This window comes from Salmo trutta, chromosome 1 (assembly GCF_901001165.1).
Source record: "Salmo trutta chromosome 1, fSalTru1.1, whole genome shotgun sequence".
Lineage (NCBI taxonomy): Eukaryota > Metazoa > Chordata > Actinopteri > Salmoniformes > Salmonidae > Salmo > Salmo trutta.
Genome location: NC_042957.1, coordinates 33,656,099 through 33,680,210, shown reverse-complemented (window position 1 = coordinate 33,680,210; position 24,112 = coordinate 33,656,099). Strand labels below are relative to the sequence as shown.

The 24,112-nt window shown below is 44.5% G+C and overlaps 2 protein-coding genes across 3 annotated transcripts; one reads left to right on the top strand and one right to left on the bottom strand.

The window, feature by feature from the left end:
- Positions 1-565: 565 nt before the first annotated feature.
- On the top strand, positions 566-11,919 carry bub1 (BUB1 mitotic checkpoint serine/threonine kinase). 2 transcript variants are annotated; one of them, XM_029754204.1, is made up of 24 exons: positions 566-789; positions 1,106-1,165; positions 1,793-2,131; positions 2,273-2,316; positions 2,397-2,476; positions 2,590-2,636; positions 2,747-2,931; positions 3,164-3,297; positions 3,404-3,544; positions 3,641-3,972; positions 4,172-4,218; positions 4,309-4,428; positions 7,392-7,502; positions 7,729-7,813; positions 7,921-7,996; positions 8,123-8,291; positions 8,527-8,596; positions 8,764-9,635; positions 9,745-9,845; positions 10,013-10,174; positions 10,445-10,602; positions 10,747-10,924; positions 11,025-11,131; positions 11,313-11,508. In XM_029754204.1, the coding sequence occupies exons 1-24, from the start codon at positions 767-769 to the stop codon at positions 11,506-11,508; spliced, it is 3,837 nt and encodes a 1,278-aa protein (XP_029610064.1). In that variant the 5' UTR covers positions 566-766. The 2 variants fall into 2 exon arrangements, with proteins under 2 accessions (XP_029610064.1, XP_029610054.1); XM_029754194.1 differs by having other exon boundaries at positions 3,404-3,972; positions 11,313-11,919.
- A 7,324-nt stretch (positions 11,920-19,243) lies between these two features.
- On the bottom strand, positions 19,244-22,455 carry LOC115202127 (uncharacterized). The gene is made up of 4 exons (XM_029766080.1): positions 22,165-22,455; positions 21,871-21,896; positions 20,897-21,743; positions 19,244-20,677 (listed from the first exon to the last, which is right to left on the bottom strand). Exons 1-4 carry the CDS (start codon positions 22,318-22,320, stop codon positions 19,400-19,402), a joined length of 2,307 nt encoding a protein of 768 aa, XP_029621940.1. The 5' UTR covers positions 22,321-22,455; the 3' UTR covers positions 19,244-19,399.
- Positions 22,456-24,112: the final 1,657 nt, after the last annotated feature.

Genomic DNA, 24,112 nt, shown 5'->3' with positions numbered 1-24,112 from the left:
TTAGGCAGTTCTGATGCCGAAAAATAAAGGAAATTCTTCCCTACTTCACCCATATTTTATTTTTGCAAAACAAGTAGTGTGTAGTTTCAGTAGCTAGATACACAGCAAAATAGTAATTAACCACTGAAAGCACTACCATGATTTGAATGTAGTTCAACAACCACCATGCTACTGCAAAATGGAGTTAAATTAGTAGTGGAACTACATGTAGTTCACTACTCACCAACACTGACCACAATGCTAACCTTATCCCTGACTTTAAATTAAGACAAAAAGCATATTTTTGTTGTCATTCATTTTTAAGATATAGCACTTTTTTATTTGCACGTTTTGTAACATATTTATTGTCGAATTCATCAAACGATTCAAATTTGCAGATTCAGGCATTAGCGAAAGTATCACGTAGGTAAATATATATATTTTTTTATCCAGCCAATGAAATCGCGTTTACGCACTCCAAAGGCGCTGATTGGATGCATTCATTTATGATGCTGATTTTTGACGTATCAGCTAGGCGCGGAATTTGAAATACCCTACCAGCAAAGTCCGTTCTTATTATAGCTCAGTGGCAAAGACAGTACTCTGTGACATCAGCTATGCTAGCGACACAGATAGAATAAGCCACCAGTGTCTTTGCTAGCGACGTGAATGTAATACTTGGTATTTAGTTACTGAGTTAATGTAACTTAGATTTGCGCGTAATTGCTCATATTTGTTTTGTTGGAATTTGGAGTGGGAACCGCCAGTCTGCTGTTAAGTCCACACCATGAATGTTGGTTCACTTTTACAGTAAGTTCGCTAGCTAGCTAGCTGATTTTATTTTTCCCCACCCAGCTAACGTTAATCCTGATTCCTTGCTAGCTAACTAACAGTAGCTAGCTAACTAATGTTAAGTAACTATTTCCTATTTTCCTGCTTGGTGAATAATACAATATTTGATACTAGAGGTTCTTTGCTGATACAACTTATAGTAACACTTTGTTTTGATTGACATGAACATATTGTTATCCATGCTAGAAGTTAGCTAGCTACAGTAACAGTTAAGCACAAGAGAAAGGGGTTCAAACTGCGGTTGAGTTTTTAATCAAATTAATTTGTTTTACAGGAGCTTTGAGGAAAGTTTAAGCAACTATACTGGAGACGACCCCCTAGATCCATGGGACAGGTACTGTTTTTTTTTAACAATTTTTTTTTTTCACCTTTATTTAATTAACCAGATAGGCTAGTTGAGAACTAGTTCTCATTTACAACTGCGACCTGGCCAAGATAAAGCATAGCAATTCGACACATACAACCACACAGAGTTACACATGGAATAAACAAAACATACAGTCAATAATACAGTAGAACAAAAGAAAACAAAAAGTCTATATACAGTGAGTGCTTATGAGGTAAGTTAAGGCAATAAATAGGCCATGGTGGCGAAGTAATTACAATATTGCAATTAACCCCTCAAATGGTATATGTGCAGAAGAGGAATGTGCAAGTAGAGATACTGGGGTGCAAAGGAGCAAGATAAATAAATACAGTATGGGGATGAGGTAGGTAGATAGATGGGCTATGTACAGGTGCAGTGATCTGTGAGCTGCTCTGACTTGTGCATGTGTTTTATTCCATTATTATCTTCATAGAGGGGGCCACCAACGAAAGTAAACAATTAAGGGTTATGCATCTGCCATTGATGGGATATTTTTGCATGCAAATCTCACTTGGTTTGGGAGCAACAACTTTTTTTGTGTGTGAATATTTATTGGTGTGTAACTATCTTTACCATACTTTTACATTATTTCAGATTTATTGAATATCTAGAGAAGAGATTACCTGCTGAAGACGCCAAGGGGATGTCTCTTGTGCTAGATCGTCTAGTACAAAGATTTCTCCAAGAGGAGCGCTACTCCAATGACATCCGATATGTAAACTACTGCATCAAATGTGCAAGTTATTATGATGAGCCCATCAAACTGTACAGTCACATATACAGTAAGGGTATTGGCACCAGAGCTGCAGTCCTTTATGTGGCGTGGGCTCAACAGTTTGAGCAGCAGGGCCTGCTTCAACAGGCTGACGCCGTTTACCAGAGAGCCATGGAGAACCAAGCTGAGCCAGCTGACACTGTCCTTCAGCAATACAGGTAACCTCCAACACTTAGTTAGAATGCAAATTATTGCATTTGAATTACTTGTCAAAATTAAGGACTCTATTGATTGAAACTGATAAAGTTTTAGCCTTTCCATGTTGTGTTTATTGTTGATACATCTAAATGTATTAACAGGAGGTTCCAAACCAGCTCTTCTAGAGGTGGGACAGGGGCATCAGGTGAGACTGTTTTCTTCCTTGTGGACTGGTTCTTTGACTAACGTATCCATAATCTAACCTGAATTTGTTTATGAAAACAGAAGGTGTACGGAATCCTCTTCAGACTTCTCACTTGGTAAATCAGCTGCAATCCCACAGAGAGCCTGGCCCACAGTACAAGGTGAGTTACCACCTTTTTTTGTCTTCAAAATGTTTATGAATTGCTTCAGAATCATTTCTCATGTTTGTTCATAGAAAGTGATCAACAGAGAAATATAAATGTTTCTACCACAGGACCCCGAAGGTCTGTCCCAACTCCCTGCAGACAGAACAGTTCGCATGTAAGTCTTTAACGTATTAACAAACGTTTTAGTGTGTGTGTATTATTATTTGTATATATATATTTTTTACGTTACATTGTATTCCCTCTAATGAAACAACTCTCCCGCAGAATCTCCCGGTCTGAAAATGTGGTGGTAAATAAACCCAATCAAGGCCCGGCTGTAAACATGCAAACAGTGTCGATGTACCATACTGAAGACCTCACCTGCGAAGGGTCTGAACTTTGCTTCGAGGAGGTCCGAGCCAGACGATACTTTGTGAGATGCAAGCAAGTGGAGAAGCAGAGAGAGTTTGGTAGGATCATATGGCTTTCTAACGCAGCGCTATTGCATCCCATTCCTCTAACAGACTAGAAATGCAAGGCTGTATTTTATCGTGTATTCAGATATCAATATGAACTGGCCACATGACATCCTTTACAGACACCCTTTATCCAAATCAAATGCACCAACAGCTGAGTGTGTGCCTCACCACCACAGTGCCAACTGTGAGTTTTGACCAATGTTTGTTTGTGTTATATTACCAGAGGAACGTCAGAGGTTGGCTATAGAGCAGGAGGAGGAAGTGATAAGGATGAACCAACTGCTGGAGGAGCTGGAGAGTAACCTCGGTGTGAGCTCTACAGTCCAGGGAAGTTCAGCCATTTCTCCACCAGTGCAGGTAAGAGAATCCACATGGTTCCTTAACTTCAGTTGTTTCTATTGTCGTGGTTCCCCTAGAATTTGAAGGACCCTTTTTTAAATATGGCATGCACTTCTGTTTTCAGGCATCCTGCACACCTGCAACAGGACTGAATCCTGGGTTCCTACAACAGTCCTTTAGGCACCCTCCACTCTCAAACAACCTCGGAATCAAACCCACTCCAGGCTTGAGATTGAACAGTGGACAGGACCCCAGAAAACGCACGGTGAGGGAACCTGAGGCCCACTCTCAGCGCGTCCGTCTCAGGGTTCCCATCACAGACACCCTGCACTCACAGATGTCCTCTCCCCCATCTGGACAGGTGGAAGAGGAAAACGCCTCCCATAGCTGCTCCTTTCACCTGCCAAAAGCACCAATTGGTCACTTGCGTCAATGTACAGAAGCACCAAAACCATCTGCAGTTGCTCCCCAGGCATATTCTCTACAGGCCTCTCTGGTTCAACCCCAACCAGGACAAAACCCTAAGCCTATTGGATTGTCATTTGGATCGGCCCCACAGAAGCCAGCAGCCTATGAATCTGAGTTGCAGCACGGGGGAGATCCTCTCCAGGATGTTCGCTCCCAGTCCCAACTTGGTGGCTTAGTGAACTACCTCAGCAGCAGCTTCCAGCAGCACAATGGCAGAGATTCCCAGTAAGTTATAATGAGTCATCATGTCTCTAGATTAGTCCTGGTTTCAGATGTGTCATTATTCACAACCAGAATTTATTATGTCTCTCTAGCCTATTTAGCTCTGGCAGGGCGAGACACCTCAGAGATGTAGATAATAAATTTGTTTTTAATTATTTAGCCTCTTATCATCTAAGCTAATCATTTCCCTTTGTTTTTCCAGTGAGGTGTCTGTCAGTGATGCTACTGAGTCGGAGGTGAAATTAGATGGTAAGTAAAATATCATAATCTGGGCTCTTTATTCCCCTCATTCGTTTTTCGTATGTGAATTAAAAGGTTTAACCTCACTCTCTCTGTCAGTGTCACAGGGAGGCACTGGGAACCAGTCCCATATCACTCCTAACACTTCTCTGGGACTGGTGCAAGCCACCCCGTCCAGGGTTCTCCCATCCCCCACAGTCAACACACGGGAGGCACTTGGTGAGTGGGGTACTCAACTCGTCTTAATTTACTGAAGTGAAGGAATTTCTTCATACATGTATTGGTCAATCAGTCATAGTGTGTTGTGTTCAGATATTGGTGATTTAAATTCAAAGGCAGAAAAAAAACCAATTGGTGCTCAAATCAATCACTTCCGTTGTGCTATCTGCTACACTCAATCCCTTTTTTGGTGGAGATATTCAAATGTATTACCATACATGTGTATGGTAAAGGCAGTACAACCAATGGAGATTTAGCATAGAGAGCCCCTCTAGTAATTTAATAGGATATGTCATGAACCTGAATAAAAGTTTCAGAATGGGGTGAAAATGGCAGCCATATTGGTCAGGGAGGAATGAATGGCAGTACAGTGATAATCCTGATTTTACTTATGCAGGAAAATAAAAGTAAGGCATGTGATACAGTGCATTTGGAAAGTATTTAGACCTCTTCCCTTTTTCCACATTTTGTTACGTTACAGCCTTACTCTAAAATGGATGAAATAGTTTCTTCCCCTCTTCAATCTACGCACAATACCCCATAATGACAAAGTGAAAACAGGTTTTTAGAAATTTTTGCAAATGTATTACAAATTAAAAACTGAAGTACCTTATTTACATAAGTACTCAGACCCTTTGTTATGAGACTTGAAATTGAGCTCGGGTGCATCCTGCTTCCATTGACCATCCTTGAGATGTTTCTACAACTTGGATGGAGTCCACCTGTGGTAAATGCAATTGATTGGACATGATTTGGAAAGGCACACACCGGTCTATATAAGGTCCCACAGTTGACCGTGCATGTCAGAGCAAAAACCAAGCCATGAGGTCAAAGGAATTGTCTGTAGAGCCCCAAGACAGGATTGTCGAGGCACAGATCTGGGGAAAGGTACCAAAAACATTCTGCAGCATTGAAGGTCCCCTAGAACACAGTGGCCTCCATTATTCTAAAACGAAAGAAGTTTGGAACCACCAAGACTCTTCCTAGAGCTGGTCACCATGCCAAACTGAGCAATTGGGAGAGAAGGGCGTTGATCTGTGAGGTGACTAAGAACCCGATGGTCACTCTGAAAGAGCTCCAGAGTTCCTCTGTGGAGATGGGAGAACATTCCAGAAGGACCACAATCTCTGCAGCATTCCACCAATCAGGCCTTTATGGTAGAGTGGCCAGACAGAAGCCACTCCTCCATAAAAGGCAGATGACAGCCTGCTTGGAGTATGCCAAAAGGCACCTAAAGGATTCTGACCATGAGAGACAAGATGTTCTGGTCTGATGAAACTTTGGCCTGAATGTAAAGCATCATGTCTGGAGGAAACCTAGGGAAAGATGAACGGAGCAAAGTACAAGGAGATAGATTTTTTTTTTATTTTTCAACCCTTTTTTCTCCCCAATTTTGTGGTATCCAATTGGTAGTAGTTACAGTCTTGTCTCATCACTGCAACTCCCATACGGACTCGGGAGAGGCGAAGGTCGAGAGCCATGCGTCCTCCGATACCCAACCTAGCCACACTGCTTCTTGACACAATGCCCATCCAACCCGAAAGCCAGCCGCACCAATGTGTCGGAGGAAACACCGTACACCTGGCGACCGTGTCAGCGTGCACTGCGCCCAGCCTGCCACAGGAGTCGCTAGTGTGCGATGAGACAAGGATATCCCTGCCAGCCAAACCCTCCCCTAACCTGGACGACGCTGGGCCTATTGTGCGCCGCCCCATGGGCCTCCCGGTCGCGGCCGGCTGCGACAGAGCCTGGACTCAAACCCACTCAGAATCTCTAGTGGCACAGCTAACACTGCAATGCAGTGCCTTAGATCACTGCGCCACTCGGGAGGCCCCACAAAGAGATTCTTGATGAGAACCTGCTCCAGAGCGTTCCGGCTGGGGTGAAGGTTCACCTTCATACAGGACAACGACCCTAAGCACACAGCCAAGACAACACAGGAGTGGCTTGGAGACAAGTCTCTAAATGTCCTTGAGTGGCCCAGCCAGAGCCGGACTTGAACCCGATCAAACATGTCTGGAGAGACCTGAAAATAGCTCTGCAGCGACGCTCCCATCCAACCTGACAGAGCTTGAGAGGATCTGCAGAGAAGCATGGGAGAAACTCCCCATATGAAGGTGTGCCAAGCTTGTAGCGTCGTACCCAAGAAGACTCGAGGATGTAATCGCTGCCAAAGGTGCTTTTACAAAGTACTGTGTGAAGGGTCTGAATACTTATGGAAATGTGATATTTCAGTATTTTTTTACATTTCTAAAAACCTGTTTTTGCTTTGTCATTATGGGCTATTGTGTGTAGATTGATGAGGGGGAAAGAACTATTTAATCAATTTTATAATAAGGCTGTAACGTCACAAAATGTGGAAAAAGTCAAGGAGTCTGAATACTTTCCGAATGCACTATATATCAGAAATTGTGTAATGGAATTGTCAACCTAAAATATTGTCATATAATTATACATAGTTTATACAGGTTTTATACACATTTTCTGTATAAATAGCCTTTAAAATATATGGAAACAGACCATACATATTTCAGATTTTGTTTTCTTGGAAAGCTGTGAGTGCTATTAGATGATAGAATATCAGTAGTCGTTGCATTTACAACATGTCTAAGTCCTATCATCAACTGATTTCAGCCAGTATATTGATAATGGCTGTGGATTGACTATATTGTTTGAATGGAATGTTGGCATATTGGCAGTTAATTAGAAAAATGTATGGAATTATTCCTGTAAAACCAGCTGGCTAGCTGCAGTAGCTAACAAACATGCAGATGATAAATGATTCAAATTCATTATTTTACACTCTTATCACAGCACTGGCAAACCATGGTTTACCAATTCCCTGACCAAAATGGCTGACCTTTATCATCCCATCCATAAGAAGGTTTATGTCCATTCTAGAATTCTAATTCCTAATGATATGGTCCTTTTAGTATCTCACCTCTCTTTACCTTCCCCTCCAGATGCGATAATGGACATGTTCCAGGCTCCAACCCTCATGCAGGAGGAACAGTTCCCCAGCATGTCAATGCATCAGGCGGAGAAGAGCTTTGATGCTGTCTACCAGAGAATGGGTAATTCAATTCCCCCTTCGATTGTAACTTCTCAACTTTTTGTTTGTCTGTAGTTCAATTTAAAAGTGTATTTACAATTGCAAAACACTTTACAATAAAATGAGAGGTAAAAGAAAACAGCAATCAATAAAAGAGCTGCATAATGGCAGGTTGCCCTTTTTGATTTTACATTGTGGTTAAATGTCTAGGTTTTGTTCCTTCTCTTTTTTTAAATTATTATTTAAAGGTGGCACCTCTTTGTTCAGCAAGCCCCCCGATGCAGTGCCTTTCGCAATCTTTCAGGATGAGAACGAAAACAAGGAGAACTGCAGGTGAAGCATGTGGTTCTTCTCCTGCATCCTATTTTCTTTGCTATCTCTTTAACTCTCAAAGTAAATTTATGAACACTGCTTTATGATGCTTTTCCTGCTCCATTTAGTGCTACTATGGTGGACAAGGATAAGCCACCAAGGGCCCTAGCAGAAATCTCTGTATCTAAAAGAGAGAAACAAAATGTAAGTGCAAAATTACATGGTGACGTACCCATTTTCATTTCGCAAGGACTCAATGAAAGATATGGTTGGGTTAAGTTATGTACACAATGCAAACCTTTATCATTTTGTGTGTGTGTGTTTGCTCAGGAATGTCCTTCGGAATTGATACCAGATGAAAGCACTATGTGGGGAGCACGCTACAACTCCCTAGCCACCTGCCCCAACAGCACCAGAGACTTTTCCCTGTCTGCCCACCTGGTCTCCACGCCCTTCCAAAACAAAGCTCCTTCCTCCTGGAACTTTGAGCAGGACCAAGGTAGCCTTCTATCTGAGTTCATGCATAGGATGCATGCATCCCAATTGCCACCATAGGGCTCTTTTCAAAAGTAATGCACTACATAGGGAATAGGGTGCCATTTGGGATGCAACCATAAGCTGTTCAGAAATCAAATGCCCTCACCTGGTAAAAGGTGTCTGTAGTTCAGAACAACAATGTGGTCTAAAGCAAGTACTTGACCTTTTTTGGCTGACTTTTTCTCTTCTCCCTCTAGAAAATGATCACCCCAGAGGCTTTAGTGGTCCAGAAGAGGGCCCTTTCCTGCGACAGCCCACTAAACTCAGGTACTTACCGGTAACCTGATATTGTAGACTACCAGTAACTGCAGTGTACTGTACGTTTTCACTCGAATGCTCGTTGGTGAATGTTTTTGAAGTGTAGTCAAGTGTTTGGGTCAAACGCATGTAGCTGCCTCCATGGTGGAGCTAATGAGTATGTTTCCCTCCCTCAGCCCTATCATAGAGCAGAGCCCACCTGATGGGATACCTGAGACCGGCGCTGAGTGCTCTATGAGGGCGCAGGGCTTTGCTGAGCAGGGAACCATCGTGGGGGAAGGGCTAGCCCTGGCCCAGCGAAGCCTGGCTACCTGCTCCATGACTGAGGTGCAGCATCATGCCCCGGCCGCACTGTCCTTCAGAGACCAGACTGCCCCCCTGGTTCACACTGAGGGGGCAGGGGCCAAAAGCCCTCCTCCCAAGGCCTCTAAACCAGACTGGGATGTCTATGTGAGCCCAGAGCAGTCTTTAAAGCCAGCCTGTCCTCTCTCACAGCGTGCACCTACGGAAGAGGCAACCCTTTCAAAGAGCCAGATTGATGCCTTCAAATCCAGCTTTGATGTTTCAACTAGTCCAGAGAAAGCCCCAACACCTGCTTTCGATATCCCAATGAGCCCAGAGTGTGCACCAAAGCCAGACTGGTTAGTGGTAAAAAGCCCAGAGGTTGGGGTTGAACTCGACCTGGACTTGGATGCCTTCATGAGTCCCTGTCAGGGTCAGAGAACAGATGGCTTCCCTCTGAAGACCATGGACATCCCTATGAGTCCAGAACCATCAAAGTTTGGCTCGGATGTTACCATGAGTCCAGTCCATCTGTCATCAAAGTTCAGAATGGATATTCCTATGAGTCCAGCTCCAGAGGTGAAGTACGGCATGGATATTCCTATGAGTCCAGACCAAGGGTCAGAGGTGTTCTCTGACCCCTGGGATGATGAGCTGATCTCCTCCCTGCTCTCCAAACTGCCCATGCCACTCACCTCCCAGCCAAACTTCATCACCTGGCAGTGCAAAGTCCCTAGCATCACACCCAAGATGACCATCAAGATGGGTAAGAAAGTCTTGGTGTGTTTACTGGCAGTGACTTAAAAAAAAAAAAAATCACCCTATTTCTTTTTAAAAAATTGTAATCTAAAAATCGCTTTGATGGTCATCCACAGGTGAAGGCTCCTTACGGGTTGACTGCGTCCTCGGACAGGGTGCCTTTGCCACGGTCTACCAGGCAACTGACCTGACAACCTCAGAGAAGATGATTTTAAAGGTAGGAATATTAATTTAAACTTGGTAACTCCCCTGACCTTTCGTGAATTGGGTAGTGACTGTTTTGGTGCTGCCATTAGGAAGGCCTGATAACATGACGGCTTTATAGTGACCTTATCCTTAAGCTTGATTGTCAATTCTTGTATGTATCTTGATCTGTACATGTAGGTACAGAAACCAGCCAATCCGTGGGAGTTTTACATCAACACTCAGCTGAATGCCCGGCTGCAGCCCAGCGTGCGCCACCTCTTCAGCAACATCCACTCTGCCCACTTCTTTCAGAACGGCAGCGTGCTATTGGGCGAGCTCCACAACTGTGGCACCCTATTGGTGGGTAGTAACCCCTCATCACTCACCATATTTTCTCAATCAATTGAACATCAGGGCTACAATCCCTTCACTGATTTGAAAGGAAATGACTGGTAATAAAAATATGATGGAAACTCCCTGTAGCCCATGTCTCTACCAATCCAATGCTTTTAGATATGTGGGAAGTAATGAAAAAGTTTACACGAAAGGTGAAAGGAGATTGGGATGCACCCAAAGACGCCACACCGGAGCACTGAATGGAGTTAAACATGTTTATTATTCCCCTCCCAGAACGCTGTGAACCTGTACAAAAACCTGACTGACAAGGTGATGCCCCAGCCTCTGGTGATTTACTTCACTGTCTGCATGCTGCACATGGTGGAACAGCTGCACAGCATCCACATTGTTCACGCTGACATCAAACCAGACAACTTCCTGCTGGGAGATAGGTAGGGATGGCTCCTTACTGGTGGTTATGTCTCTCGGATGTGTTTTTGTTTTGACTGTAGTCATTTCTAGTAATGGGTGGATGCAGTACTCTACCAGGAATTACCAGTGGCTCTTCACTGTGCTAATTGTCTGTTGTGTTTTAGGTTCCTGGAGAACAAGTCTTTTCACCCAGATAATCTGGATCATGGCCTTGCCCTGATTGACCTGGGTCAGAGCATTGACATGACTCTGTTCCCAAAGGGCACTTCGTTCACTGCCAAGTGTATGACCTCAGGCTTCCAGTGTACAGAGATGAAGAGTGGGAGACCATGGAACTACCAGGTAAAGTGTCTGTCGGTGTCAAGTGCGTGTCCTGTAGTGATATGGGTGGATGTCCGATACCTGTTGAGAATATTATTAACTACGTTTCTTTGTGTTTTAGACCGACTACTTTGGGATAGCTGGAACGGTGTACTGCATGATTTTTGGAACATACATGCAAGTAACACAGGAGGGTGGTGTGTGGAAGACAAATGCAGTATTTAGAAGGTAACCTTTGAGTAGGAGTGCTAATGGATTTTATGGTTTCACTACTTTTTGTTGCTCCGAGTAATCGCTTGAATATTTTTGTTTGGGTTTTGAAAACATCTCCCCCTTTTGACCCAAAATATTTCCAGCATAGTTCAAATTCACACTACTTTCTCCTTCCCTCTCTCTCTCTCTTCTCCAGAAATCCCCACAGTGATCTGTGGACAGAGTTCTTCCACACTCTGCTGAATGTGCCTGACTGCAACTCCCTGCCCTGCCTGCGGAGCCTGCGCAGTAGACTGAGCACCGTGCTCCAACAGAACTACAGCAACAAGCTGCCGTCGCTGAAGACCCGCCTGGTCATCCAGCTGTTAGAAAGACGGTCGACACGGAGATAGAACTCCCTGAGAACCTTGATACTCCTGGGTGCTGTTCAGTAGGTGTAGAATGAAAGAAAGTGGTCCGAAACTGAGTGGAACAAGGAGATGCTGTGTGAACTTGTCCACTAAGAAACACTTGTTTTTGCGTTTCGTAAAAAAACGTTGTCAACACGAGCCTAATGAACACAACCCTGGATGATGGGTATTACTGCCGTGTCTCATCCCTACGCCATTTGTAAATACAAAAGATTTACTTTGAATTGGGTCTTGAATTGGCTACCTTGAATAACCATTTTATGCATTGTTTTATCTTTGTGATAATTTTTAGTCCATTTGTAAATGACATAAATAGGGAGATTGATGTTGGAGATGTTATGGTGTATTTTCATTTGTAAATAATTAAAAAACCTTTTCAGTCTGCCAAGTGTAGTCATGGCCTCAGTTTGGCTTATAGTTGGGTCCCAACAGAGATCATTGGGGTGCGGTCCGCATTTCTGATGCTTCCGGGTGTGCACGTGCAGTCGGACTACTTTGGGATTAAAACATTTGTATTGTCCCGTAGATTATTTGGATATGGTCGTGTTTCTGCTTTGTATACGTTGGCCTACCTGTCGTATTACATTGAAATAGTGGGCTGCCTATCCGTGGGCAGAGAATCACGTGGCAGTTCTATTTTCAAGGAATGTAACTTTTAAAATGATTACACCACAGGAGGTTGGTGACACCTTAATTGGGGAGAACAGGCTGGCGGTAATGACTAGAGCAGAATCAGTGGAATGGTATCAAATACACTGCTCAAAAAAATAAAGGGAACACTTAAACAACACAATGTAACTCCAAGTCAATCACACTTCTGTGAAATCAAACTGTCCACTTAGGAAGTAACACTGATTGACAATAAATTTCACATGCTGTTGTGCAAATGGAAAAGACAAAAGGTGGAAATTATAGGCAATTAGCAAGACACCCCCAATAAAGGAGTGGTTCTGCAGGTGGGGACCACAGACCACTTCTCAGTTCCTATGCTTCCTGGCTGATGTTTTGGTCACTTTTGAATGCTGGCGGTGCTTTCACTCTAGTGGTAGCATGAGACGGAGTCTACAACCCACACAAGTGGCTCAGGTAGTGCAGCTCATCCAGGATGGCACATCAATGCGAGCTATGGCAAGAAGGTTTGCTGTGTCTGTCAGCGTAGTGTCCAGAGCATGGAGGTGCTACCAGGAGACAGGCCAGTACATCAGGAGTCGTGGAGGAGGCCGTAGGAGGGCAAAAACCCAGCAGCAGGACCGCTACCTCAGCCTTTGTGCAAGGAGGAGCAGGAGAAGCACTGCCAGAGCCCTGCAAAATGACCTCCAGCAGGCCACAAATGTGCATGTGTCTGCTCAAACGGTCAGAAACAGACTCCATGAGGGTGGTATGAGGGCCCGACGTCCACAGGTGGGGGTTGTGCTTATGGCCCAACGCCGTGCAGGACGTTTGGCATTTGCCAGAGAACACCAAGATTGGCAAATTCGCAACTGGTGCCCTGTGCTCTTCACAGATGAAAGCAGGTTCACACTGAGCACGTGACAGACGTGACAGAGTCTGGAGACGCCGTGGAGATCGTTCTGCTGCCTGCAACATCCTCCAGCATGACCGGTTTGGCGGTGGGTCAGTCATGGTGTGGGGTGGCATTTCTTTGGGGGCCGCACAGCCCTCCATGTGCTCGCCAGAGGTAGCCTCACTGCCATTAGGTACCGAGATGAGATCCTCAGACCCCTTGTGAGACCATATGCTGGTGCGGTTGGCCCTGGGTTTCTCCTAATGCAAGACAATGCTAGACCTCATGTGGCTGGAGTGTGTCAGCAGTTCCTGTAAGAGGAAGGCATTGATGCTATGGACTGGCCCGCCCGTTCCCCAGACCTGAATCCAATTGAGCACATCTGGGACATCATGTCTCGCTCCATCCACCAACGCCACGTTGCACCACAGACTGTCCAGGAGTTGGCGGATGCTTTAGTCCAGGTCTGGGAGGAGATCCCTCAGGAGACCATCCGCCACCTCATCAGGAGCATGCCCAGGCGTTGTAGGGAGGTCATACAGGCACGTGGAGGCCACACACACTACTGAGCCTCATTTTGACTTGTTTTAAGGACATTACATCAAAGTTTGATCAGCCTGTAGTGTGGTTTTCCAGTTTAATTTTGAGTGTGACTCCAAATCCAGACCTCCATGGGTTGATAAATTGGATTTCCATTGATTATTTTTGTGTGATTTTGTTGTCAGCACATTCAACTATGTAAAGAAAAACGTTTTTAATAAGATTATTTCTTTCATTCAGATCTAGGGTGTGTTGTTTAAGTGTTCCCTTTATTTTTTTGAGCAGTATACATCAAGCACATGGTTTCCATGTGTTTGATGCCATTCCGTGAGCTCAGTTCCAGCCATTATTATGAGCCGTCATCCCCACAGCAGCATCCACTGGATTACACTATAGTTTACTACAGAGTCTGTAAATATATATTGATAATGGGAAAAAAAAGTGGAGGGCGCTCAACCAACGTGAGCCAAGTGCAATCAAAAAAACTTGATCAACATTGAAGACGCGAGCGCCAGCTACGAGCGAGCATTGCGCCTTTTAATGAACTATTGATTACCCATTTGTCTGCCTGCAAGTCGTCCTCCTAAGAGGTAGGCTATATGCACTATTTAGCTCAAGAGGAAGTGCGTGTGTCCACTTTCATCATTCTTGCTTCAAGTTCCGTAGCCATACGTGCGAGATCAGGTGAGCCTGTGGTCTTAATTACAGATTAGGCTAGGATTTAGTCTACGGGACAGTTATATTTTCAAGGAAATGTACTTCCCAAATATGATTAGGCTGTAGCTTACTACGTTTCCTATAAGTAAATATTGATCACCTATATTTCTCCGTCTTAAAATCTTCCCACCTCTAAAAGGTAGGCTATAAAAATAGCTTAAAAGGAAGTGCGTGTCTCTCCAACTCTGCTCTCTTCAAACTACATCAAGCGTATTGGCTAATATAGCCCAGTAATTCCCATAGTGTAATATAATGGGCCACGTGAGAATCTGGTAATTTAACCTATTTAAACTATTGTTGCGCATTTTAATATTGCTTATATGGCGCACAATTGCTGGGACCATGGCTAGAAAGTGAGCTGCGTCACATACGCTTAAAATAACATTGCGGAACAGTGGTTGGTTTTGGGACCCGTTTTTGCGATTGCGGATGCCGAATGAAAAGATGCGGAGTGGAATAAAGAAATGTGTCCAGCGCAGACCTCTAAATTCAATTTGAATGCAGGATGATGTCACTAGGCGTCGCGCTTGTTCAAAAAGCTAAGCAACGTGCCTTAGATTTAGTGTGTAATTTTAAATCCGATATTTGATATCTAGCTAGATACTAATACAGCATATGTGTGTGTACAGTAAACCGAGTATTTCACAGGCCATTTACCAGTCATTTTCCTGAGACTACAGTAGAAGGTAAATGAAGGCAAGGCAATTATTAGTGATGTTTCCATACATGAACCCTATCTGGATCTAGCTGAGTCATGATTATAGATGGGTTAATGCACCCGCAGTATACAGCAATCAGATAATGGTTTTCATCCTCAACACAGAGCTAGAATGCATTCTAATGACTAAATTCTATTTCCATGATCTAGACTGGGAGAACATAACAGATCAAAACAAACGAAGCAGGTTCATGAAGCTTGTGTTCTGTTGTTTAGGCTATCAAAAGAAACTCCAGGAGAAGATGTTCACTAGATGTTATCCACACTGTATACCTGAATCTGGACATGTATTATAGTACGTTACATAATTGAAGATTAGGAGGAAGTCATATACGAAATGACCACAGTTGGATCCAAACCAGATTTTTCAATTGGAGCAATTCAGTTTCGAGTCATACCAAATATATTTAAATGGGGCCGATGCCTCTGCTTGGCACTCAGCATTAAGGAAATGGATTGGGTGATAAGCCCCTTTTTGGCAGACTAGCGTCCTTTCCTGGGGTTGTACTGGTGCATCAAACTGCCTCGTGCTACAGAACCAGGAGATAGCTTTCATAGAACGGCCTTTCTTACAATTTAGTTTGGATCCAGGCCACATACTTAGTTACCACAATCTGTGCCCCTACCATACAGTTCCCTCAGAAGTGCCTCTAGCTTTGCCACTGACTGTCCCATTGCCAGCCAGACTGTTTGACTCCCACTTACAGCTCTGGTCTCCCTCTGATGCCCTCTGCTCTCTGCATGATTAATGAGATTCTTTGTTGTGTTTGGTCACAGGGTCTGAGTTCTAAATATCAACCTAATTTCCCTGTTGGCCCTGGTTAAAAGTAGTGCACCATAGAGTGAGCGGGGTGCTATTTGGGACGTGTACAGCATTGTCAATTATATCACTATCTGAAGCCTGGGAGATGAAAAGAGAGATGAGCGCAGCAGTGACGTGCTGCTCTTGGTATTGCTGCTAATTAAATCTCCAGGCAGCTGGAAAGGTGACAGACCTGCCTTTTTAGGGCGGACGCTAGAGTAAACCTCCCTTTTCCATCCCCTCAGGTGCGAGTGATGTCAGAGAACATCAGAACAGGTGGTTCTCAATAAACTTGTGAGAAAGCGCACTTTGAAAGTGACCCTCTTTTAAAAATATCAGATTTTATGCCGGGGCTCACAGTGGGGTGTTTTGCATACATTATCATGTTCTGCTTTGCATAATTTTGTCCATCCAGCGGAACAAAGAGCAGAGGAACAGAAAGGCAAAAGCCATTTGTTTGTTGAATAGATATACTGAAGGCGCGCAAGGACAAGGGTCGGGTGCGACTGATCATTTGAAATGCATCCAAAAACTTGAGAGAAGATAATTATCCAGTATATTCAAGCCGCTGTGCTGACACCTTGTAATGAGAACCTAGCCACCCTAACGAATGGGGGGCATTTACACATAGCAAAAACCTCATAACATTGAATATTCATCAAGGGCAATGACTTTTTAATTTGGTGTATTCCATTGTGTGAGATATTAAATGTCACAAACTGAAAACGTAATTTATAATTGTGTGGTGGCTTTAATAGACAGCCTTGTGTGAGACTGAAGCCACAGGTAGCAGAAGAGGGATGTGTCATGCCTTGCTTCTGCTGGCTGACCTTAGTGGAATTATTACTTCCCATTTTAAGGGCATTAAGATGAACTGCAACAGTGTTGATTAATGAGCGGTTTCTGAGGGATTTGGGATTCCTACAAGTTTTCTTCCAATGTGCTTTGGTTCAGAGGGCCAGTTGCCAGCTGAAGTACCTCCCATGGTCTGCTGTGGTCACCTCAGAGCAGAGTAGTGAATCACAGTGACACTCCTGAGAGGTCATTTGATGTTAGTGTCCTTTGGTTTGATGTTATGTGACTCTCTACCTTGGCAACAGCCAGTACACTTATGAAAAGAGCCACTGACATGAGAGATGTGGCTGAGCCATGAAAACCTCACCAAGGTAACCAATTATCAAGAAGTCTCCTTGCTTTTGTTTCCCCAAGGTCTCTCTGTTCAATGTCGTAGGGAGGATCACAGAGAATGGTATCGTTCACAGCACCACAGGAGAATGAAAGCAACTATATTCGAGACAGTTTCCCCTGTACTGATGATGTGCTGTTGACGTTATCATTCTGACCACAGAGCTGTACCCCTGAGTGCAGGGCAGGGGGTATCAATATTACATATCTCATTCACTTTGGAAAAGAGAGTAACATCAGCATCCATCCTGGCAACGTTGGGTCTATCATTTTGCCACCAGGAGGTTTTCTACAGAAATCTACTCATAGTTACTCAGAATGTACAACTGATGATTTGACACAATGGTTTTGATACAGCTGATATTTTTGTGATATAACAGTTTTACACAACCATTGTACGTTGCAATTTATTTTTGTGCAGAATAACTCCATTGTGTCACAAGTGACTATTGTGTCAACTGTGTGGTACATCAGTTCTGTGTACGGGCCATAGAGAGAGGTGTGATCTCCTTCCTGTACATCAGGCTCAGCATTTTCAAAGGTAACTCTGGGTCCCAGTCCAACACTTCATTTCACCCACAGCGACCAACTCTGTTGTTTCCTTCTCAGCCACAGCTGCCTGCTAGAAATGGTGTGCAGGGCTGTTTACTAAGCTCATCATTATTGGCTTTCTCATCAAAATCAGATTAGGGGCCACTGCATAATACATTGAAGCACAGTATGTGTCCCATCTGTTGAAATGCGTATCTGAGAAGAACGCTCTTCTGGAATACCCTGGCATATGATGAATAAGTCTGCGCCCCCAAATGGCACCCTATTCCCTATGTAGTGCACTACTTTTGACCAAGAGCCCAGGGCTCTTGTCAATTGTTTTGCACTATGTAGGGAATAGGGTGGCATTTGGGACACAGATGAGTTTCCATGCATGGCACAGGTGGCTCAGAATTGCAGGTTGTGCTCCTTTCTCTATTTATTGTGACCTTTTTACCGACGCTGATAACTGGGTTTTGGGATTCCCATTAGCATAAATATATTAATAGCAAGAGAGCACAGTGGGGATGTAAATGTTAGCTGTCAAAAGATGATGCAGCACACAGTTAGTGAGACAAACACCCTCTGCCCCCCCTCCCTTCCCCATCCTACTCTCCTCTCCTTCCCAGTCTGCTGGAGTGTGTGACAGGACTCCAGGGAGAGAGCCATGGCCACTGTTCCTGCATCAGCCTCATCAAGGCACTGTATTCTAAATCTGCTCCGTTGTCTTTGTTGGAGGCTGAGTAACAAGGTCCTACTCCTTGATTCGGAGACTCGGGGCCCGTCCTGAATGGCACCCTATTCCCTACACAGTGCACTACTTTTGACTGGTCAATCCTAGCTGTTTATAGTAACACTCCAGCTAAAGTGGTCAGGTATATTTTAGCACGTACCCTTCTCTTTGTTCTGGTATTGTTCCATATGCACAAAATATAAATACTTGTATGTGGGGGGTGTGCGACAGGGAGTGGGAGTATAGCTCTGTCTGTCTGCTCTCACTGTCTCCAAGGTAGTGTCGCTTTGTTCTGACATCTGGAGGAATCCGCAAGCATAGACTGAAACATAACACAGGGGAATGAACTGGTCTGTTTATATCTATAAAGATAGACCTGCACCTGTCATTCCAATAGGCTAACTGGACAAACGGGTGACTGTGAAAAGAGCTCAATGGGCTAACGGCTCTGAGATGGAAATGGAAAGCGGCAGTAGACCTTCAAGAGGCACCACCTCAGACCAAAATAGCTCAACATGTCAGTTTGTTACTGTAAAGTGCATTATAGCATCAATATCCCTGCTATTTCATCTCCAGTCAGCTGTGTTTTCTTGTGTCTATGTGGCCATCTAAGACTCAGTTTTGACTTTGTGTATTTTAAACTATGCATGTTGTATTTAAAACAAACCTAAATGAATAAGCCCAAATTAATATTTATCAGGAACAGACACATACTCTACTCATAGAGTATCCTGAGTGGCGCAGCGGTCTAAGGCACTACATCTCAGTGCAAGAGGCGTCACTACAGTCCCTGGTTTGAATCCAGGCTCTATCACATCCAGCTGTGATTGGGAGTCCCATAGGGCAGCGCACAATTGGCCCAGTGTCGTCCGGGTTTGGCCGGGGTAGGCCATCATTGTAAATAAGAATTTGTTCTTAACTGACTTGCCTAGTTAAATAAAAAATTTAATAAAAAAAAATAAAAAAAAATAGAACAGAGTCAAATCATGTGAAATGCAAAACTCTGTATTTGGTAGAAAGAATACATACTATTCACTTCTGGATACATCTTTAGCTAAAATATGCAGGAAATGAGAGGAGGCCTAATCTAAGGAGGCAGCAGGAGCCCTCTGGACCTCAATGCTGGATGATGCTGCTGCAGATTCACAGGATGCTGCAGCATCTTCCCACCTTGACTGTGGCTGAGCTAGGCTTCACATTGTACTGCTGTGGAGCCTGCAGTGTCTTGCTCTCCCTGGCACCTTGTTCCAAACCATTCACTAGCACCAGCTGTTTAGTGAGGGCAGGGTAGGGATGTGAGACGGTGGTGCCAGTCGAGGTCTCTAGGGCCAGGCTGTGAGAGCTTTGCGAGAGGGCCGAGGCGGTTGTAACTCCCTGGGTGTGGGTCGAAGGGGTTGTCACTCCCTGTCTCTGAAGGTGCTCCATATGTTTCATGATCAGGTTGTCCACCAGGTGCCTCAGCTCCCCTTGGTCCATGAATGATACCTTATCCCTCTGTCTGAGTGGGGTGGGGCATTTCGGAACAACAGTGGAGGCTTTTGCCACCTGGGTGGGCTTCCTGGTTGGCTGGCTAGTTGTCCAGGCAAGGGCGGAGTGGTATGACTGGTCAACAATGCCCGGGAAGTGTTTGAGCTTTACCTCCATACACTTACTCCTCATCTTCTTCTCCAGCCATTGTCTCTCCGGGGTCAAGGTTATCGCAGGGGAGGGCTGGTTCAGAGTGGCTCTGGTCTGGTGTGATTTAGTAGCATGAGTCTCGGCTGGCTGGAGCATGGTGCTGATGCTGGTAGTTTTCTCCACAGTTCTGGTGGCTGGTGAGATGTCCTTTGCTGCAGCTACAGCTGCAGTAGCCTTCTGCTCCCCCTCTGGCTTGGTAGTCTTGTTCTTCAACCTGAACTCTGTGTTGAGGTGCACTCGTCCAGAGAACACTGCCTGGTGGTCAGTCACGTTGCCCATGATTTTCCAGTTGTCTTCGCTGCAGGAGATGGGGAGCTGCAGAGGCATGAGGTCGCCCACATACCTGGTGACCAGCTTGGGGAAGCCCCAGAGGCGCTGGCTCTGCTTGCGGCGGATGTGGGACTCCAGCTTCTCCCAGACCTCCTGGGAAATTAAGGGGATCCTGGCACCCTGAGCGTACATCATAATGAGATTACCCTCTGACCCTGGAAACTGGCATGGAGCCTGGGAGTGAGATGGAGGGTTTACACCCTGCGGGCAAAAGGCTGTAACGCTGACAGTTTTCCTAATGATCTCGGATCCTTTCTTAGCCTGAGAGGTGGTTGAGGTGTTGGAGTGGGTGGTAGTGGTGGACGTTGGGGGGTAGGTTGAGCTGGTGGTGCCTCCTCCCTTCAGGCTCTCGACGAGCAGCCACCTAACGATGGAGATCATCAGCACGGCAATCCTCCAGCGATTGCGGGCCACCTTAGATTATAGTTCGGATTCGATTAGTTTTGTCTTCCGAGTATATGTTACTTTTCACAGACTTGTACATTTAGACGAACACCTAACCAACAACTCATCACCCAGACATTTTAACAGTAGTGGTTGTGTCTCAAATGGCACCCTATTTCCTTTATTTGTACACTATGTAGGAAATAGGGTCCCATTGGGGACGCAGATTAACAGTACATTTCTACAGACCTTCTGCGTCGCGTTGAGTTCCAGGCGTCTGCGGTGCCAGCGGTGCAGGAGGGGTGGGTCTGCTTTCCTCGGCACTACCTCAAACAGTTGTCTCACCGTCAGAATCTGTCTCGCAGTCGGAGTCTTGGAGCGGTCTGGAGTGGTCTTGGAATGGTCTACATGGTCTGGAGTGGTCTGGGACCAGTTTGTATGGTCTGTGAGGTCAGCAGCTCTGTCTTTGCAGTCAGGGAACGTGACAGTAGAAGGAGCTGCCACAGGACTAGCCACAGAGTCCACTTTGGTCTCCGTCAAAGTCCAGTTTCGACTCCAACCAGTAGCAGCAGGCTGACGAGGGCTGGGCTGGTATTCAAGGGGCAGAGGGGAGTCAGAAGGAGACACGTACCTAGAGGAGCTGCAGGAGGAGCTACGGGAGGAGAGCGTGGAGCCATGGTAACTGTCCTCATCATCCCCACCTCCTGGTAGCTGGAGGCAGGGAGTGGCCTTTGAGCCAGGACTGCCCACTGGGCTAGGATTAACCGGAGGGCAGGGACTATCATGACTATCTGGACTACAGCCTTTCGGGTATTTAAACCTGTCAGTTGGAGGCCGTTTCTTACAGGTTTGGCATGTGCTGCCGTCACTAGATCTAGAGGATACAGAAGATCTAGAATGTGATCTAGAAGATGATCTTGAAGATGATCTTGAGTAGCATGAGTCAGAGCACAACTTGGATTCAGAGCAGCAGTCCAGGTCCATCTCAGAGATGAGGTCCTCTATCTGTAACTTCTTCATGTCCAGAAGTTCCGCCAGTTGTTTGAGGTAGCTGTAGTTGAGCTGCACTCCCTCTGTGAACTTATTTACCAGCTCTCTGCAAGATAAAATATAAGACTGGGTTTAAATTGAGTTCAGAGCTATTCATTTTCATTATTTATATTTTTAAGCCGCATGAAAAATCCATTTTGAATTCACAATGAATTATGAAGGATGAAACTTACGGGTCAATCTCCCCGAAGACATCATCCTGTGAAGAAAAAATGCATGGGTGTATAAGATAAGGATTTTGAAATATACATTCTAGTTCTAGTGCATGCATTTATATGGAGAGCTGAGGTCGTGGTCGTATAGTGGTAGTCACTCCGCAGTGCTAAAAGGACAGCGCCACTGCAGCTATAGTTCTCATATTTGTGGGCATGGGACAGTTTGTGGGAAGTTTGTGACAACCTGGCTGATAGTCCCACGTCAAACACCATTACATAAAGAAGTAAAGTCTACTGGCGGTGCGCACTTACATCGTTTTCACGCAGATGGATAGCGCAGAACAGGAGCAAGAGGAGAATCAGGAAAAGATTGAACATGATGACACGATCTGAGCCGAACTCCTCCTCTGATGCTTGCAGGAGCTGGGGCACACGGAGGCCCAGGTATTCTACTGACGTGGCAAACATGTTAAGTTCTTCAGTCAGACATCGTCGTGATCACTTGGATATGAAAGATACGCGTCCGCCTCGATCCAGTGCTGTTCTGGTGATTGCGCGTTCTTTTACCAACGGAAAACGTGTTGTTGAAGCAACGTTACTGCTCTGTCGGATAGAAACCTACAGTGTATCTGACCGTTACAGGTGGTTGTGGGCCACATAAGTAGCAGGTGTGCGCAACGCTATTATGACGCAACCTTGATGTGTAGCATAGAATGAGGAATTAGAATACAATTGAATATACCAAATTGAATAGGATCTCTATGATGTGTAGTGCGTCAAAATTCAAAGTAAACAGTAGATGGGTATCCCAACGCATCCTGAATCGAGAACTCTATGGCCCAATATGCCTCAAAGAGAAACTCCCGTATACTGTGTCCCTTTATACGCGACTCTAATTGACCCTATGGACAACGTATTTCATAGGCTATTGCTGTTTGCTCTTATGGTAGACCTATCTATTGTGTTGTTTGAGAATTCCACAAATGAAAGCAAAACATAATCAACTTAGAATTTATTTATTTTTTCTTCCAGCGTGGGGTTTGCTAGGCTACGCAGTCTGATTTGGAATATTTTAATAGTCTGAGCCAGTAGGGTCGCTTGGGTTAACTATGTCTAATAGTGATTTTCCTTATTAAGGTCTATGTCCCTGGAGTTGGAAATGTGTGATAGCGTTGCAGCAATGACAGCTTTCTGTGTGTTATCACTCTTTCTTTCATCCCTCCATCCCATTCACTTTTCCATATGTATTTAACCCTATGACAAAACATGTCAGTATACAATCAAATCCAATTGTATTAATCACGTACACAGTTTACAGCAGGTATAATAGGTGCAGTAAAATGCTTACTTGTGAGCTCCCTCAACAGTACAGTACAATGTCAATATCAATAATAATCAAAAGTCAAATAAAAATCGTAAGTAAGTATGCATAGTAATTCAACTGTACACAAGATATACAGTATAAATGATGAGTGCAATTTGAACTATGACTGTATTTATACATATAAAGTGGATAGTATCTTGGTTGTGTAGTTGTATAAGCAGTATATAAGTAGAGCAGCAAATCAAATGTTATTTGTCACATGCACCGTGAGATGCTTACTTACAAGCCCTTTACCAACAATGCAGTTAAAGAAATGGAGTTAAGAAAATATTTACTAAATAAACTAAAGTAAAAATGAACAAATATTTATTTTTTATTAAAAGCAACACAAGAAAATTACATAACAATCGGGAACCTAGTCAGTGTGTGGGAGTACAGGAGCGTTGAATGGAGTAGCAGCATTGACTGTGTGTGTGCTTGTGTGTAAGGGGTATATGTGTGGAGAGTCAGTGGAAATAGTCTCTATAAGGTGCAGGTCTGTGCAGGAAGATCGCTAAGGTTAAATGTTGAACAGTCTGATGGCCGGATGCTAGAAGCTGTCTCAGAGCCTGTTGGCTCAATCAGGGGCATCATGCACTCCAAAAATCGGAGGGGGCACAAAGTATGTGAGGATGGCTGGGGGGTGGCCCAGGGGGGCTAGGACCCCCGATCGTAAGTTGGATAATTTAGCATTTTTCAAACACCTGAAACAGCTTTTTCCTGCAACCTAGAGACATAATCATTATTCTTAATTCAAAAAGATGTGTATTTTTCTGCATATCTAAGCATGCCTCTTCAGCTGTCTGTATCCTCCTGACTGGTGATTATTTTCTTATAGAAACTAAATATGCTTATCTCAACAACAAAAAATGCTATAAATACATCTGGGTAAAAGAT